Below are 18,842 nucleotides of genomic sequence, written 5' to 3' on the forward strand. Positions count from 1 at the left end.
TGCCAAGCTGTGACTGGCCCAAAGTCCCGATTTGCTGCGTAGCTTTAGGCTAATGGCCTAACCTCTCTCATCTCCTTATCAGAGGAATCAATGTGGCAATGCCATGTATTGTCTAAGGAGGCACCAAAAATTCTTGAGGTACCTACTTACAAATCTCACCGCAGGCGGTATGCACCGGGGAATCCCCAGACACAGGCTGCATTGGGGCTGTGCAGCCCCCAGCTCGACTGGAGGTTCAGGGTTGAAAATGTTTCTGGCTGGAACCCAGATGGTCTTTGGACCTGGGATTGAGCCATTCCCGGAAGGAATCCAGCTGCTCTGAGCCCAGCTGGGTGGGCAGGAGATCGAGGGTGTGGCTGGTAGGGGTGGGCTGGGGGCAGCACCTGGAGAAGGAGCCTGGGGCCTGGGGCCTTGGTGGGGCCCTGACAGATGCCAGGCCAGGTGAATCCTCAGCTGAGAGCAGGGAGGACGTAGGGGAGGAGCAGGGACACCCTGAGAACCTGGCCCCTGAGCTTTCATTAGATGTAGCTAATGAGGATGAAAAAAAAAAGTCCAGGATAAGTATCAGATTTCTGGCTTGGCTAATGACATTCTTAATCTTTCATTCATGAAAATAGGAAATACAGAGGGTTATGGACTGAATTGTGTATCCCTCCCACCCCCAAATCCATACATTGAAGCCATAACTCCAAATATGATCATATTTGTAAATAAAATGGGCCTTTAAAGAGGTAATTAAGGTTACATGAGGTCATAAGGGTGAGGCCCTAATCCAATACGACTAGTATCCTTAAGAAGAGGAAGAGATACGTTCCTCCCCCTCCCCCAACCCTGTCCCCCCTCCCCCCCCCACACACACTCACTCTCTGTACAGAGGAAAACCATGTGAAGACACAAGTTGGTAGTCTGCAAGCCAGGAAGAGAGGTCTCTCTGGAAACCAACCCTGGTGGCACCTTGATGTTGTAGCCTCCAGAACTATATCTGTTATTCAAGGCACTCAGTGTGTGGTATTTTTTTATGGCAGCTTAAGATAATTAATGCATAAGGCAATGTGGCAAGTTTAAGTGTGAGGTTCCTTTCTGAAACATTGGAACAACTAAGGGAAAATTTCTAGTAAGCAAATGAATATATACATACTTGAGTCTAGGGAGAGTTCTGGGTTGGAGTTAAAATTTGAGAATCATTGGAGAATGTACATAGTGACTAAGCCTTGAAAATATATGAGATAACTCCCAAGTTCACATGCATATTCATTCATTCATTCCTCAACGTATAATTAGTGACTAGCTATCGTTCCAGGAATTCTTCTATGCACCTAGAGTGAACAAAATAGTGATCCCCAAGCCTCCAGGGCTTAAAGACAGTATATAGTCACTGTTATAAGAGTAAACTATATAGAATGTTAGAATATAAGAAGTGACATTGAATAAAATAAACAAGACTTGGGCAAAAGGGATTGGGTTTGTGGGTTGAGGTAGGGTAGAGGGTGCAGTATTTTATAGGGTGGTCCAGTAAAAGTGATTTGAAAGAAATGGGGAGATAGCAAGTGCTTATGTGAGTGAAGAACATTCCAAGCAGAGAATAGGTGGTACAAGAGTTTAAGGCAAGGTTGTTTCCAAGGATCATCAGGTAGACTAGTGTGGCTTGAGTGAGTGAGAATAATGATGGTAGATGAACTCAGAGATTAGGGCTGGGGTAGATGTTCAGATGAAGGCCCTATGTAGGCCAAGGACTTTGACTTTGACTCTAAGTCAACTGTTATGTCTTTGGGAATTTTAAATAGAGTGTAATGATATCTGACTTAATATTTTAAAAAGATCATTCTGGCTGCTTTGTTGAGAACGCATACAGTAAAAGAGAAAGTTTTAGATTGTTAAGAGGCTATTTCAGAGTTCTGAGAGACTAAATTCTGGATATATTTTAAAGGTAGACAGTTGGATTGGTAGCATTTAAAAGAAAGGGGGAGTCAAGATGACCCCAAGTTTCATAGCCTTATCATCAAGTAGTATGTTGCCTGTACTGAAATAAAAGTCTTTTGTTGTTGTTTGTTTGTTTTTTGGTGGGGCAGGGAATGGGGAGAAAGGAAGTATTTTGGGGGATTGTTAAGTTTAAAGTGCTTATTTCACATCCAGGTGCAAGTGTGGTCAAGGTAGTTGGATTTGAGTGCAGATTCAAGGAAGAAGTCTATTCTGGAGATATAAATTTGTAAGTTGTTCATACATACATGGTCTTTAAAACCATGAGACTGGATGAGAGATTATGGATTGAGAAAAGAAGAAGGCCAAGGCATGAGTCCTGGGGTACCCTAATGTTAAGAGTTTCAGGAGAAGAAGTAGAAAACTACTAGGAGATTAAAGGCTGGGACCAGTAAGATAGAAGGAAAATGAAGAAAGTGTGCGTCCCAGAAGCTGAGTGAAGGAATCATGAAGAGGAGGAGGGAGTGATCAACTGTGCCACCTGCTGCGGATGTCAGTTATGACAATAACTGAGACAGAGGCTCCCAAACTTCTTGGTTCTTGTCACCCTTAGTGTCTCAACACATTTGTATGGCCATCCTAGGCTGAAAGAAATACCGATCAGTTTTACTTATTCAGTGGCTTTGCCCAAACAACTTAATAACTATTTGTGTCCTATCAACTTAGGAAAGTTGAAAACACATTTATTTTTACTAAATTATATTCCCTAAATATTAGGAAAAAACCCTAATATTTAATTTCATTCTGAAATAACCGCAGTTACTTTCTAATGGGAGGTGTGTGTCTGTTGGACACTGCACAACTTCTAAACCTTGGAATCTCTTTGGTCGTCGGCACACTGATGTCCTGTTCCACGATGATTTTTGCAGTGATTACTTTTTATTGCAACAAACACCAAAAACCCAGCTTTGCAAAAGTATGACATCGCTGAAGGAGAGCAGTGCAGTCTACCATTGAAACTGTGAACTAACTCGAACTAGTACTTTGTGCTGCGTTTGAGAGGTGTGTTTCTCTCGAAATTTTAAAATATCCCCTGGGGCCCCGTGAGTTTGCTGTGGTACTTCAGGGAGCCTTGGAATACAGTATGAGATCTGAAGCACTGAGAAATGACCGTGAGCATTTCAGTGGAAGTCAGAGACAGGGGGACTGAATATTTTGTTACCCAAATAGGGATAGCAAATATAAAAATGAAAAGGAGCCCTATCATTATTACATTGTGAAAACTAGAGACAACTCAAGTTGTTTGGAAAACGGAGCTATTTGTTACCTAGTATATTAGGTGGAATAGTAGAGTGAAACCCTGGTCTGAGTAATAACTTCAAGAAAGAATGGGAGAAGAGATATTGAGGACAGTACTGAGGAAAACTGGGAGCTGAGAACTTAGCCTTGTATTTATGGAACTGATGGATGAAGAGAGAACAAAATAGTAGGAAGAGAGAAACAGACAAACCAAAGGAGAAGAAAATTGCAGGGTGGCCATGTTTAATCATACCAAATACAAAATAAGCAAATAATAATAATAATAATAACTAAAATGTATACATTGGATATGCAAACAACATAAGTGTTTGAGGAACTGTGAGAGTTAAGCCAGCATTCAGTGGAGTAAGGCATGTAGAAGAAGAGTGGGAAAGAACAGCAAAGTACATTTCACTTTCTGGAAGACATGACTAGGCCACTTGCTAGAGAGGTTGCGTGGAATACGGCTGAATTATTTTAGAATGCAAGAGACTTGAGAATAATCTAACATTTCTGTTTTTAAACATTTAGTAGGATGTGATCTCTCATCTTTGTAACTGCTTTGTAACTTTTAAAAGTGCTTATGATCATTGACTTTATTCCCATAGGAAGAAAAACCTTAGAAACATTTCAAGGACCATTTAAACTCTCATCTCTTCTTCAGTACTTTCAGAAATCCTCTGAGATTTACTCTATTTCATTTTTTTTTGAAACTTGATCATGTTTGTTTTTGTGTTTAGTCCTTAGCTGATCTCTTATTTTAAGAGTGCATGTCTGGCCTTTCCAGTAACTGTAAATGTTCTGAATTGGGACCCTCCCGCTCCACATCAAGCATGCTCCAGCCTCAGACTTTTGCACAGGCTGTTTACAAGGACTCCCTTCCTCCCAGCTTCAGATCTCAGCACAGATGTCCCCTTCTTAATACAGCCTGCCCTGGACACACCCGTGTAAATTGCAATCCTCTCTTTCCTCATCCCAATACCTGTATCTCACTTACCCTTACTCTGCTCCATTATTATGCTATAGCATTTTCAACTCTGACATATCACAATTTATGTTTAATGCTCATTTTCTGCCTTCTTCCAAATAGAACATAACCTTTACCCATAGCACGGATTTTATTTTATTTTTGGCAGTGGGGAGGGGGCGGTGAGAGAATGGGGGTCTGTAATGTTCATTGAAGAATTTTGAAGGCCTAATACTAGAAGATGCTTGTTAAATGAACAAATTTGTTCTTTTTGCATCTTTTTCAGTGCAGTCTCATCTGTGGCCTCAATAAGTCTTTGTTAATTTCAAAGAACTGACTTATATTGGTTCAAAATCTTAAAAGTTCCATAAGTTCCCAAAGCAGTGACAATTACTTCTTTTATCCTTCAGTGCCAGAGCATATTTTTCTGTCTAGATTGGCTAGTCAAAGCTTTTTCTTTTTTTCAAGCCTTGATTGAAATGTTTGTTGAAATTACATTGACTGCTTTTGTGTTCCACATTTTTATTTAGAATTTATTTAATTGATTTTATCTTTTTATTGGTCTCTCTTTTGTTCCCATATACTTTTAATACAGCTTGCTGCCTCACAATTCTGTTTGATGATACTGGTTTAAAAAATAGAAAACGGACTTTTCTTTTCCTCAAAGAATTGAAAATTTTCCTTTTACTATAAGGGGTATACAGGAAAAATACAAGTATGAATTCAAAGCTATGACTAAGAATCAGCGTGAACTTTTCTTTTTATAGAAAAGAAAAGTTGGAAAAGTTGAGCTCAGAAGCATTGTTTGGTGTAGTTGAATCAAGTGAAACTACATGAAAAATAAAAGCTGTCAACAGTCTTACAGAGAAAATGAATTTTGCTCTTTCATATAAAAAAATGCCCTTTCACCTTTATTTTTAAAATGTGCTGAGGTGAGGTAAACAGAATCTATTTTTTGCCATTAAAAATTTCTATGTCTGATATTTTCCCCAGTCAATAGAAATCCATAGGACACGGCAACAGAAATTATTAGCATTAAAATGCAAAAGTGCTTAAATCTCTTCTCTATGATAGATATTGATTTTAAGAATTGGATTTAATCTGTTTGCTCTTTCACTTCCTCAGTTTATTTCTGGTTTTTATTTATAGTTCACTAACACATTAAATTATTTTGTGGTTTTGGCTTTGTGTATATTCAATATTTTAATTATATTAAAAAATGAGCCACCTGGTATGTTTACTGCCTGCTAACCTCCTTTCAGTCACTGGCATGAGCATATTTTAGATGCTGTCAGACCCCTTCGTCAATAAGGCAGCTTAGGCAGCGTGTTCAGGCACACCATGCATGCCCTTTACAGGCTTCAGAGTCCCATAGATCAGCCCATTGCTTTTCCTTGTTTAATTAATAGACTTTATTTTTTAGAGCAATTTTAGATTCACAGCAAAATTAGCAGAAAGTACAGAAAGTTCCCATATACTCCCTTCTCTCCTTCTACACACACACACACACACACACACACACACACACGCACACACGCACATGGCCTGCCCTACCACCGACATCCCACACTACAAGTGGTACATTTGTTATAATAGATGAAACCTATATTGATACATTATTATCGTCTGTATTTAACAATAGGGTTCATTCTTTGTATCGTATGTTTTATTGGTTTTTACAAATGTGTAATGACATGTATCCACTACTAGAGTATCATATAGAATAGTTTCCCTTCCTTAAAAATCCCCTGTGCTCTGTCTGTTCGTCCCTCTCTCCCAAACCTCTGGCAACCACTGATCTTTTCACTATCTCCATAGTTTTGGCTTTTTCAGAATGCTGCATAGTTGGAATGATACTGTATGTAGCCATTTCCGCTTGGCTTCTTTTACTTAGTAATAAGCATTTAAGTTTCCTCCATGTCTTTTCGTGGCTTTTTAGCATGGAATGACATTTCATAGCCTGGATGTACCGGAGTTTATCCATTAACTAATTGAAGGGCATCTTGGTTGTTTCCAAGTTTTGGCGATTATGAATAAAGCTGCTATAAACATTCATGTGCTGATGTGAGGTTTTTGTTTGGACATGTTTTCAACTCCTTTGGATAAATATCAAGGAACACTATTGCTGGATCATATGGTAAGGATATTTTAGTTTTTGTCAGAAACTGCCAAACTGTCTTCCAAAGTGGCTGCACGAATATGCATTCTCACCAGCACTGAATGAGTTTCTGTTGCTCCACATCCACACCAGGGTTTGGTGTTGTATTTGCTTAGCTAAACTGAAATCTTTTGTTTGAATTAAGGTCTTCTCACTTTATTGTAACTCTGCTTTTACCTCATTAAACTGTGACAATCTTGACTTTCACACATATATGTGAATTGCCACGGCTTTGATTTACTAACAAGGGCTTGCCTGCCCTAGTGAGAAATTTCACTGAATGATGTCCGTGGGAGTATCAAGTCTTCACTTCAGCTGATAGAGTGCTTAATTAATAAAGGTGCTAATGGCAATTTCTTTTTGTAAAATAATGAATGCTGTTCAACCTTTCACCAGACTAGAAAATAACCTTCCTTTTTTTCCATTGCAACTTTTTCTCCTTACCTAATAAGTCTACCTGTTAAAAGTCTTTGCCTTCATAGTTTCTGGCCAGAGGTCATTGAAATAAAAACCTTTGGTGAGTCCTATTTTTTTAAGGATTTATTTTTTATATACCCCAAATGTACTTTATATATACTGACTGTTATACTGCTTCTGGGATTTCTAACGAAGGATTGGAAAAGCAATACTAAAACAAAGTACCTTTCTCAATAAAAACACTTATTTTCTGTTTTTGTGGTTAGAAGTTAGAAATACATTTGTATTTTTTTCAAAATGTTCATTCAAAGAAAATTATGCACATGAATTTACAAATTTGGATTATTGTAAACTATACTAAACCCTACTTTTGGTTAAAGATGTATTATAAATATTTCCCAAGTTATTAAAAAGTATTTACAGATAGATTTTAATAGTAAAATCATCTTTCATATTAATGCACCATAATCTATTTAGCTCTTCTCTTGCTGTTGGATATTTGGTAATTTAAATTTTTACTCTAATAATGTTGTGATAAAAACAAAAACATTTCTTTAGAGTCCCTCTACTGAGGTAGACTAATGAGCTCCTTGCAGTGTGCACTGTTGGGGAAAAGGGAAGCGAGTGTTCCGGAATGTCACTGTAGTCACACTTTGGGGCTAGTATTATTATTATTATTATTATTATTATTATTATTATTATTGATTAAGGTGAAACATGGTTGAGAGGCACACTCATTTGGACTCACGTGACTTGTCAAGAATTCGTTTAGCAGACTGTCTCTTACTATGTCCTACTACCAAAAATGAAGCAATAGAACATAAAATTGGTAATTGCGATTAGGGGAAAATTTTGAAACATTCATTGCCACATCATAGATGGGGAAGTTAAGTCCCCAAGGAGGGACTTTGGGTAAACACAAATGAAATGGAGGATTAGAGAGACACTGTTGGAAAATGTATCTTTAATGATCAAATATGACAACTACGATGCGAATGATTGGAAAACCAAGTAGACTTTTAACTTGAACATCAGTGACTGTCAGTATTATAAGTTTGCAATATTCATGGCTCTAATTAACTCTTAGTATTAGTTATCCTGCAGGTGAAAGTAGTTTTTGGTTTGCCAGGTGTTACCTTTCCACTAAGATGAATAAAAATATACTCAATCAGTTTGTAAACATTTATTTAGATGATGTGATGGGTAAGCTGCAAGTTGGCTTTGGTGGGAGGAATATTGCCAAATAGGTATACTTTTCTCCTAGCTTCCTGTTCCTGGTGTCACTAAATACATTTTGACTTAAAAAAGCATTTGACTCCCTGTTCCATAAAGTTATCTTTGGAGAATGATCCTGAATGAGTTCTGTGAATGATTTGACTCAGAAAAGGGAAATATGAAAATGATTGGTTAAAATTTGACTGAAGCTCAGTAAAATGAATTTTTTTTTTTCTGGAGAGTAGAATGAAAGATTCATTACTGGATTGAGAAGGGTGGACAGTATATTAAAATATCAGTCTAGAAGGGACATTGCTAAGTTTGAGAAAGTGAAATAGAACATGTTCAATGATACCTTGCAGGATGGTTCTTCCAGGGAGTGTAAGTTCTGGTGGTGATTCCCTCCTTTCCTCCTTCCCTCCCTCCTCCTTTCATAAATGCTCCCAACTATAAAGGTGTGGGTGTGGGTCAGGAGGAGTTAAGTAACTTTCCAGTTGGATTTTTTCAGTAACATAGTTAAGTAAAATGTTAAGCTGATATCTTTGTCTTTATGTTGCTCTCAGCAGATGGGGTTCATGAAAAGCACAGTGGGGCCCAGTGGGCTGCAGGAAAAGCAGCTCATGGCTAGACTAAGAAGCACTAGGGAGGTGGGGGATGGGGCGGGGAGGATGAGTGCTGAAAACTGGGTTGCTGGCGAACTTGCTGTTCTTGTTAATAACTCTCAGATCCATGTACTTTTGTTGTCATTATGCTCTTTCCTTCACAAGTGTGAGAGTGACTGACAGGATATACTTCAGAAAAAGTATTTAAAAAAGTAAAAGAACAGCAAACATTATAGTAGTTTTTTGCTGAAAGTTAAATGTTGTCATTTGTCTCTTCTACTCAATAATACCTCCTTATCAGGTTAGTGTAAGATAAATGTGAACTGTGTTAGGATGCATTTGTACCTTCCTAAAAGGATGTTCTATTATATCCATCTATTCCTCTCTGTTTTCCCTATATTGGAAATTTGGAATGGAATTTGTAATTCATGTTAGTGAAATAGCTGCTTCTTCAGCTAGGACTTGACAAAGGATGACAGTTTACTTTCAATCTATGTCATTTATTTTTATTTGATAAAATAATTGACACATTTGAAGAGAATTCAACAAACATACAAAGGATATCAACAGCTTTAGCCTGCCGCTATAACTGAAATGTAAAGGTAATAGGAAAGCACTAAGTGTGAAATGAAGAGTCTGTCTAAAAATACATTGATGTCTTCTTTCTAGAACCCAATTAAAGCCCCTGACTGTTACTAGACAGAGCAGTGCCTTGTGGATGGGCTGATCTTCTGTGCCCTCCCACTGTTCCCAGGAGCTACCCATTCATGGCACTTATCACCCTGCTGGGTCTGTGAGGGAAGGATTTGTGTTGTGTCCCCAGTATCTAGGCAACATCAGGCCCATAGTAGGTGTTTAGGTAATATTTATTGAAAGAATAAATATATCTTCCATAAATTTGTTTTCTGAGAAGAAATCATATCCCTAGGAAATATCCATAATGGAAGCTATATAAATGCTATAAAGACGATTTTTAAGTTATGTAATAGTCTGGAAAAGAGAAATGTGTGTACGCATGTGCATATGTACCAGACTGATCATATTACTTACATGAATATGACAAATAAAATGCTGTCACCTATCAGATTTCTTATTTCTCCATCACCAAGTCACTCATATATTGAGGATAAATTTTGAAGCGATTACTGATATAACTCTGACATTCTTTCCCCATATTTGTTGTATTATGAGATCCAGCTATTTTCCTCATTAGACTATCTCCTGAATATTCCACTTCAATATCTTTCTTATTTAGATTTAATATCCAGAATGCTCTCACAAGCAGGTTTTTCTGCTTAATACGCTGAACCCTAGAAATTGATGGATGTTTCTGATCTATATGTCAATGTGAAAAATGAGAAATGCGATATATTAGGATTTCTGTTTATATGTGCTTAAAATAGAACTCACTGTTAACTTGTATAAAAAATATGGTGCTTTATATAATCAGCATAATCTGTTGATGAGGTCGTCAGAAAGGGGTGATTATAATCAAGTTAGTAAACATGTACCACAGTAAATATTTAAGATATTAAATTTTTATTTTAATTGGAATTTCGAGATAAATTATTTTAATAAACTTTTGGGGAGGGATCTGATTTGTCCTTAGGCTTTCATATTATGAACAGTGATTTAAAAACAGTCTACAAAGCTTACAAACCATGCAATTCTTTATCCTAAGAAATTAGAGAAGTTGTTGCAACTAAGGATGATCATAGCATAAATTTCTTTTTACTCATCTGGTCCTCCCTTTGAATGTATTTAGCAAATGGAAATAATAATTAAAATATGTAAATACAGATGAGAATTTTAAGTATACCTGCTGGATAAAGAAAATTAATATACGTTATGTACAATTTGCTATCCAACAGAAAATATTATATGAGCTAAATAGTTATTGGAATTTTAAGTTTATGATGGAAAATTTGAACAATTTTTCTTATTAGTCTTATAATTTTCTTCTACTCTTATTACAAATTACCATTATTTTGGTTTGTTTTTAGAAACTTAGTTACAATTTATACATATGTAATACCATATATGCAAGTAATATTTCTAGGCATATTTCTGAATTTCAGCCAATGATGCAGATTTCAAAAATTCTTTTTTGAAAGCACATTTAGTTGGACCCTAGCACAGACTTAAAATTTTAATAAACTACATGCTGTGAATAACTGTATAATAAGTGTTACCGACCATTTCCTACTTAGTCACACTGAGAATAAATCATTTTAAGATTTTCTTGTATCTAAGATTTTTCCCATTATGTCTGAATTTTAAATATTCTCTCATTTTCCCTATAGAGACAAATTTGTTATATGTCATGTCTTACTTTTTGATCCATGAACATGGATACCACAGATATATAAGAACTTGACAAATTTTTAAGTGTATAGAATATTTTTTCATGTAAATAGTTTATTGCATTTTCTAATATACATAATTGGAAAGTAGTTAAAATTCAAGCCCCTGTACTTCATCTGCACTATCTACATGGATGTTTTACATTGACCATATGAAAAGTAGTGCTTCAAAGTTGAAAGTCTCTGATAAAAATGTGGACCACTGTTCTCAAGGGTTCTGGTTGGGTTCTCAGATGAAAAAATAAATGTGATTAGTTTATCCACAAAAATATTCAAGTGAATGACAAATGCAAATGTCCAACTTATTGGATTTTTCAATGTCTGTAGCCTATGGGAGCATAATTCTTTTAGAGAAACTATCTTCTCTGTCCTAGCTTTGTAACCAAGGACTCAGGATCGTTAAGGCTTTTGATTGCCACCTGGAATTCAAAAAGGGAAAACAGTACAAAGATGTAGTCAATCAACGTGCAGATTTCCGTCTACTCATTTAAATCATGGAGGTGTGGTCCAGCTTTCGTTCAGATTTGGGCCCTGCTCTTTAATGCTGGAATTCTGAATTCCTTTATTCCATTCTGAATTCCGCTGTGTCCAGGCAGAATTTATTACAAGGAACCGAGTTCTTGGGAAGCTACCAGTGGAAGTATCACTACATTTGCCAACAGATTCAGTTTCCCACTTAAGGTGATTAAGATATTCTCTTGTAAAAGTGTGAGAGACAAGTTTGTCTTTGCTTTTTTCCTTTCTTGTGCTTTTCAGTTTGATGTCAACTGCCCTCCTTTCCCCTCCCTTGTTACTGGATCTCGGGCTTCCCCTGCTGATAATTAACTTATCCAATCAATTATTGTAGATGGACTTGTGGAAAGTCCTTTGGTTTCTCCTCTCAGGATCCTTCCTTTCCACTTAGAAAAAAAGTTAAATAAGCTTTTTCTTTCCACTTTCTTAATTTAAAATTACTTCTAGTAAAAATACAACTCCTAGCCCTTTATAACCCTAAAGCTGAGACTTTTTGGCTGGGAGAAAAATTCTCATGTTTTGTTTAGTTTGTGAATGAGAGGAACACTAGAAGATATCTTCCTAAATTTCACCACCTATGAAGTTGCCCATTTGCTTACATGTGGGATGATTATCCATATTGATGGGTTATAAAATTTTGTGTCTTTGGTTAACCTGAGTAGTGTTCCAACAAACTCTTTCTGCCAACATATCATGCTGAGCCCTAGAGTATGGTGATTGAAATTTTGCGTCAGCTAGGAATAGCTTAAAGCACTGACAGAACTGGAAATTTTAAAGTCTGGAAAGAAAAAAATTGTAATTCATTTGCAAATTCTTTTACCTAGTCCTTAGTTCCCTTAGTCAGTCAAGGGACCTAGGTCATGTCAAATGAGAAGCTGACTTTTCAATGACATTTGACTTCTTATGGTAATGTTATAACTGTGATCTTCATTCCAATCCCAGGAAATAGGCAGGGCAGGTATTATATCCAATTTACAGATAAAGAAACCTTGAATCATAGAGGTTAAATGACACATCCAGCTACCACAGCCAACTGAGAGCTTGATTAAACTCCAGTCCACCTGTATGCTAATCTCGTGTCTCTCCATTACACGGTAGTGCCACGACCACTGGTAATCTTGTGGGAAGACTTTCAAGAAGTCGTTCTTGGCCTCATTGCTCTGTAGAAAAAATTCAAGGTCAAAACAATCTATTCCAATTGTCTTGTATAAATACTGCATATACCATGAACAAGTGTTACTTTTCTGGGACCATGAAGGCCATAAGACTCCTCTGTTTTTGTTCCATGATTCTGGCAGGTAAGTACCTTAATTTTTGATCATTTTTCCTTTAATAAAATTTTAATCAAAACTTAATACAAAAAAAACATGGTAAATAAACCTAATTTTTAATGTTTGTTATCTCTTGTCCTTGATGGTTTTCCAATTTATTAATAATAGCAATTAAGTGTTTTATGCCAGTTTATTGCTCTAAGCACTATATATATGTAAAACAACAGCCAGCATACCAAGAGGGATTTGCTAGCTGCTCACTGAAAATCTTTACATATATTAAGTGATTTAACTTCTCAAAATCTCGTGAGGCAGGTTCCATTTCTACTCCTGTTTTGTAGATGAAAACATGGCAGTGTAGCAAAGTAAAGTACTTTGTTACAGGACATAATTAGTAAGTGCTTGAACTGAGATTAGATCCTGTATAATGTAGCTCGAAGGTCAGTGCAAGCCCTTAACCATGATATCTACATAGCACATATTATTATATATTCTACATTAGCTTAAATAGCGATCAGAAGAGGGAGTTATATCAGAACGTATAAGCTTAAGCTTTATTATTACTATTTTAAATATGATGGAACTGAAGTATAGAAAATTTGTGGCTTACCTAAAGTTATACAGATCCTAAGGCACCAGAGCTATGGTCGATCCCAGGAGCAAATCCCTGCAGTTGGTGTGGAAGAAGGAAGGAGAACTCTGCAAGGATAGCAGGGCAGTCATGAGACCTTTGGTGGCAAGCAGGGAAAACCAAATGGAAAGCTCAGGTGGACAGATTGGATAAAATAATAACTTGAGTACAGAATGATCCGACATACTATTGAGGAGAAGCTAGAATGGTGCCTAGATATATATGCATAAAGTTGCTTATTTAATCATATTATTTGCTTGGTTTTAATTTTGAGGAATGAGAGTGAGATAATGGAGTTTTCTATTTGTTGGAGTTGGCATATTGTGAAAAATTATAAGGACTGATTCAATCATGTGATATAAAGAGCAGTGTGGTCTAATTGCAATTTCCATACTCCTGGGCATATGTGATGTTTCTCCTAGTGGTAGGCGGGTACACACAGTTTTAGAGAAGTCCTGAGCATTTGTATGTATGAGTGTTTCTGTGCCTGTGGGCACAGCAATCTATGCCTATGGGCAGTCTGGTGAAGTATAGCATCTTTTTCTTAGAAGCATTTTTAAGTGCGTAAAGTAGAATACATAGGATTGCAGATGAAACTAATTATATTGAAGAATTCTTATCAAAATATTTTTTTTAAATCGTGATACACCGATATATGTACTTCTTTATTAATGCATTAAATAACAAGATCAAGCATCTTGTCTCAACACTACCATAATTTTCAAATTATGGTGAATTTAAACAACATTATCAGATACACACACACACGTGTGTGTGTGTGTGTGTGTGTATGACTATAATGTGATACAAAAATATTTGAAGTATCTGACATCTGTTTGTGATAAAGTGATGTGTACTTTGAATGCTGCTATGATTTATTGTCTACTTTATAATTGAAGGCAGTGCTAAATTTTAGTTAGAATTAGTGGAAGTAGATATAACTTTTTTTTCCAATCATGTTCATAGATCTCCTCATTACATTTGGTTGTTCAAGGCCATTGTCTCTTATTGTACAAAAGTCTCCTCTACCACCACCTTCCTTTCATGCCATTGATTTGTTGGTGAAATCAGGTCATTGGTTTTGAAGGAAGTCCTACATTCCAGATTTGGCTGATTACTTTTTCATGGTGGCATCATTTAAATTTCTCCTATCTACAATATTCTGTTCCATTTACTTCTTGTAACTGGTGATTGGTTCTAGAGACTTGAACAGGTTCATATTCAATAATTTTTGACAGGAATACTTCACAAATGGTACTGTGAACTTCCTATTTCATCACTCCAGGAAGCACATAATATCTCTTGTTTTCCCACTTTCAATGATGCTAAGATTTATCAGTGGATCACGTGGTGGCTGCCTGACTCTTCATTACAAAGGTCTCCATCAACTTCTGTTTAATGATTTTACTACCCAATGATGATATTAACCTATATAGATTGTTTCATTAGAATTTGCAAAATAGGGTCTAATTCTATAGCTTCTTAGGCATTTACTAGTTGGGATTTAATTTTTTAAAAAACTTTTCATCATCAACTACTTGGTAATCTTGTAGTAGATAGAGTTCATATAAGAAAGGATTATGTGTTTCTTTCTCTTCAGTTATTAATTTTGTAGTGTAATCAGTATTCAATTTTTGACTGGGCAACCATACACATACATACTTTTTATCTCTGTGTCTATCCATTGGAGTGTTATTTATCTTTTGAATGCTTAAATTGTTCCATCTAATACCGTTGAGAATCACTTCAAGTTGGTCCCAGGCAGATGTGATGCTTTTCTTCATTTCTTGTATATAAATATATTCTAGGCTTCTCTTACACATTTCTTATCATCCTAAATTGAGAATCAGTCATTTTTCTCCAAGGAATCCTTTCCTTCTAATGAGGAATGGTAATTAGAAGTCTATTGTTGGTGATAGAGGCCCTTCTTGCAACTGAGTTGTCATTGTTTCCAGTTTTTTCAATGGACAGAGCTAGGAAATATCCATATTTATAAAAGGGAATGATTAATCCTCATTTCATGCTAATATTTTCAAATCAAATTAAGATTACTGAGTTTTAAATTATTTAAAAATTTTTATAGTTACATTTTTTTCTTATGCTGAAATATTGTTTCTTAAAAATATTAACATAATTACTGGCTTTACCTACAATATATTCACAATAGTTTCAAGATAACATTAATATTTATAATAACAATAAGACCACTGGATCCTTGCTAAGAATTCTTTTGGTTTGTTCCTTGAATATATATCATTAGAGATATAAAAATATTTGCTTTAAAGTCATTTGAGATCATTTTTGTGTGTGTGGGGGGGCAAGCTACCAACGTGATAAACAGGTGCATCTGTTTCAGTGTATGTTCAACTTACGACAATTATTTTTAACATTTTAAAAAAATGAATTTTGTCTTCTTTAAAATTATATTAAAACATTGACATGATTTCAAAGTAATAACTATATAACAAGATATAGCTAAAGAACAATCCTTGTCTTCTTCACCCTGTTTCTTTTTTCCCCAATATGTTGCTATTTTTGTTTTATCTTCCTACTGTTTCTATTTGAAACTATAAAGAAATAAAAATATGTATTCATATCTCCCACCCATTTTTTATAGAAGAGGTATAATTCAGAAACACTGTTCTAGGCCTTGTTTTTTCCCACTTAATATATTCTGGAGATCACTCTATATAATATATAGACATTTTCTCATCCCATTTTATGACATCCCATAGAGCCCATAATTTATTTAATCAGACCTCTATTGAAGGACATTTGGTACATTATTTGCCATTATAAATAATGCCTCACTAAAGATCTTTGTGGATCTTTGGGAAAAATTCCTAGAAATAGCATTTCTGGTCAAAGAGTGAAAATATATGTAATTTGGTAGATAGTGTCAAATTCCCTTCAGTAGTCACTGTACAGTTTTGTATCCCCACCAGGCATGTACACATGAGAGTGCTCATTTCCCAAAAAGTATGTTTACCAATGTGATAGGCAATTCTGAGGCAGGTGTTCTATGGACCTTAACTGCAAAAACATAGTTTAAAAATTATTTATGATAAAATAAAAAAGATCAGAATGTTGTTTTGACTGTTATTAAATAATTTATTAAACCATGACTAAGTTCAGTTTGATTTTGGAGTTAACAGGTGAATTGTATCTGTACTCATATTTTATCCAATTTATGGGAAACAAAGATCAGTAATTTGTGAAATTGATTGTATTAGTATAATAAAACTCTGCCAAATACCAAAAATGACGAAAGTATCACCATCTGCAACACAAACCTAGGACTTTTTAAACTATTTAAATTATTTATTTAAATTAGTTTTCAGTATACAGAACATTGGTTACACATCTATATAGTTCATAAACGATCCCCCCAATTGCTCCCTCCCTTCCTCCACCTAGCCATCATATTAATGCTAACTGCATTCCCTCTGCTGTGCTCCCCCTCCCTGTGACCAACTATCGACTACTAATTAGTATTTTAACCCTTCACCACATTCTCCCAGCCCCTCGAACCCCCTCCCCTCTGTCCGTCACCAAATTATCCACTGTATTTGTGAGTCTGTTTTTGATTAGTTTGTTCTTTTTGATCCTTAGATTCCACAAATAAGTGAAATCACATGGTATTTATCTTTCTCTGTATGACTTATTTCATTCAGCATAATAACCTCTAGGTCTATTTAAAAATAGAAAGCCACAAAAGAAAGAGAATGGAAAAAATACACCAGTATTATGGCATTTTTGAGGGTCTAATATCAGATAGGAAAAAAATTGATTCATTTGAAACATGGTGTTGGAGGGAGCTCAGTGAATACCCTAAACCACCTGAAAGACAAATAAGTGGGTCTTAGAGCAAATTAAGCCTGAAACATCGCTGGAGGCAAAAATGACAAAACTGAAGTTGTCCTATTTGGGGCACGTCTTGAGAAGGCAGGATTCTTTAGGAAAGACGATAATGCTGAGAAAAATAGAAGGAGGCAGGGAAGAGAAAGACCAACTAGGAGATGGGACAGGTTTTTTGCTTTGCTTTGTTTTACCAAGACTGACAAATTTATAGTATAGTTTAACATCCGCCAACTATTCCACTCATAATATTAGCTCTTTGAGACTGTTTTTTTTTTTTAAAGTCTGTCAAAGTGTGTTAATGATCATTATGTTTTCTAGCTATCTGTGCATTTACTTTGCCCTGTTTTCCTTCTTGGTTCAGTTCTAGTTCAGCCTGTTAGTTCAAGTTCCTGCTTAGCATCTATAGCCCCCCAACTTCGTAAAGACTGTCACCCTGATCCTGGAGCTTTCGAAGCCAGTTGTCTGGCCAGGAACTGCTGCTGGTCTCCATTGAAAACCCTAGAGATCCCTTGGTGTTTTGAAAAGGTCGATTTGTGCTCTGTAGTACCTGACTCCGAACGAATTGACTGTCATCCAGACCCTGGGGCAAATGAAGAAGCCTGTGTAAGCCGCGGATGTCAGTGGTGTGCCTCTGATAACACCACTGCTCCGTTTTGCTTCTACAACTCCAGAGAAGAGGCTACTTGTTCCACAAGATATCCCATTCAGAAACGCATTGACTGCCATCCTCATCCAGGAGCTTCTCAAGAAGGCTGTGAAACCAAAGGTTGTTTCTGGTGTCCTACAACCATTGCCAATGTTCCCTGGTGCTTCTACCCAGCTGATGGTCCATATGGCTACGTGATGAAAGATGCACCTCAAAAAACAGCTCTAGGATGGAGGTATATATATTGTCTTGAACTGTTCCATTACAACTTCTAATATCTAAAATTTCTGATCCAGCCTCATGGGTTTGTTTGGTACACATATCATCTCAGAGATTACATTCTATTTATATTTGCTATATCCTGAAGACTCTGAGCCTTCATGGTGAGTCAAAAAGCCAAAAATATATGGCTTTTTTGCTTCCTAATCACTTTTACTTCTAAATCACTGTCACAACTCCCCTGCTGAAGAGTAGGTTACACCTCTCTTTCTTGTTTCTCAATCAGTTGTGTGGGCCCTGCCAAATAGCCAGAAACTCATTATTTTGTGTGCTGAAATGATTCACTGCAAATTGGGCTAAGGTAACACTGTTGTCTTTATGCTATTGTGTAAATCTTTTAGAAAGAAGCTTTTCCTCCTTTTTATTGTATATTTATGAAGCGTGACATAGCACTTAATTTTCAGTGAATGATACAGAAACTTAGAATGAAAAATTGCCTTGAACAACTATTTCAGAACATCAGAAATTATACTTTAATATCATCACAGTACTTACTCTAACAAGTACAAAAATAACTCAGTCACAAATGATATGTTTAACTTTTATAAGGAAAAAGGAATAGTCATTTTCCTTTAGTCAAGATTCTCAAGAGAAAAGCCAGATTTAATGGGCCAAGGCTCACTTAAAAAAATTTATTCCTATGTCAATACTTTTCTGGGAAATGGATAGAATGTGTAAAATTACAGCATTTACTTAATTGGAG

At 36.0% G+C, this 18,842-nt stretch overlaps 1 protein-coding gene across 8 annotated transcripts in view; it reads left to right on the forward strand.

Moving 5' to 3' along the window:
- LOC107514213 (maltase-glucoamylase, intestinal) overlaps positions 1-18,842 on the forward strand; it is a 177,340-nt gene that overhangs the window by 93,078 nt on the left and 65,420 nt on the right. For all 8 annotated transcript variants that reach the window (XM_016151710.2, XM_036236620.1, XM_036236622.1 and 5 more), the window contains 2 exons: positions 12,550-12,749; positions 17,576-18,095. In XM_016151710.2, coding sequence (XP_016007196.1) covers positions 12,677-12,749; positions 17,576-18,095 — 593 coding nt within the window. In that variant the 5' untranslated portion in view covers positions 12,550-12,676. The remainder of the gene's footprint in view (positions 1-12,549; positions 12,750-17,575; positions 18,096-18,842) is intronic.

The sequence above is a fragment of the Rousettus aegyptiacus genome, unplaced genomic scaffold (genome assembly GCF_014176215.1).
Source record: "Rousettus aegyptiacus isolate mRouAeg1 unplaced genomic scaffold, mRouAeg1.p scaffold_m13_p_2, whole genome shotgun sequence".
Lineage (NCBI taxonomy): Eukaryota > Metazoa > Chordata > Mammalia > Chiroptera > Pteropodidae > Rousettus > Rousettus aegyptiacus.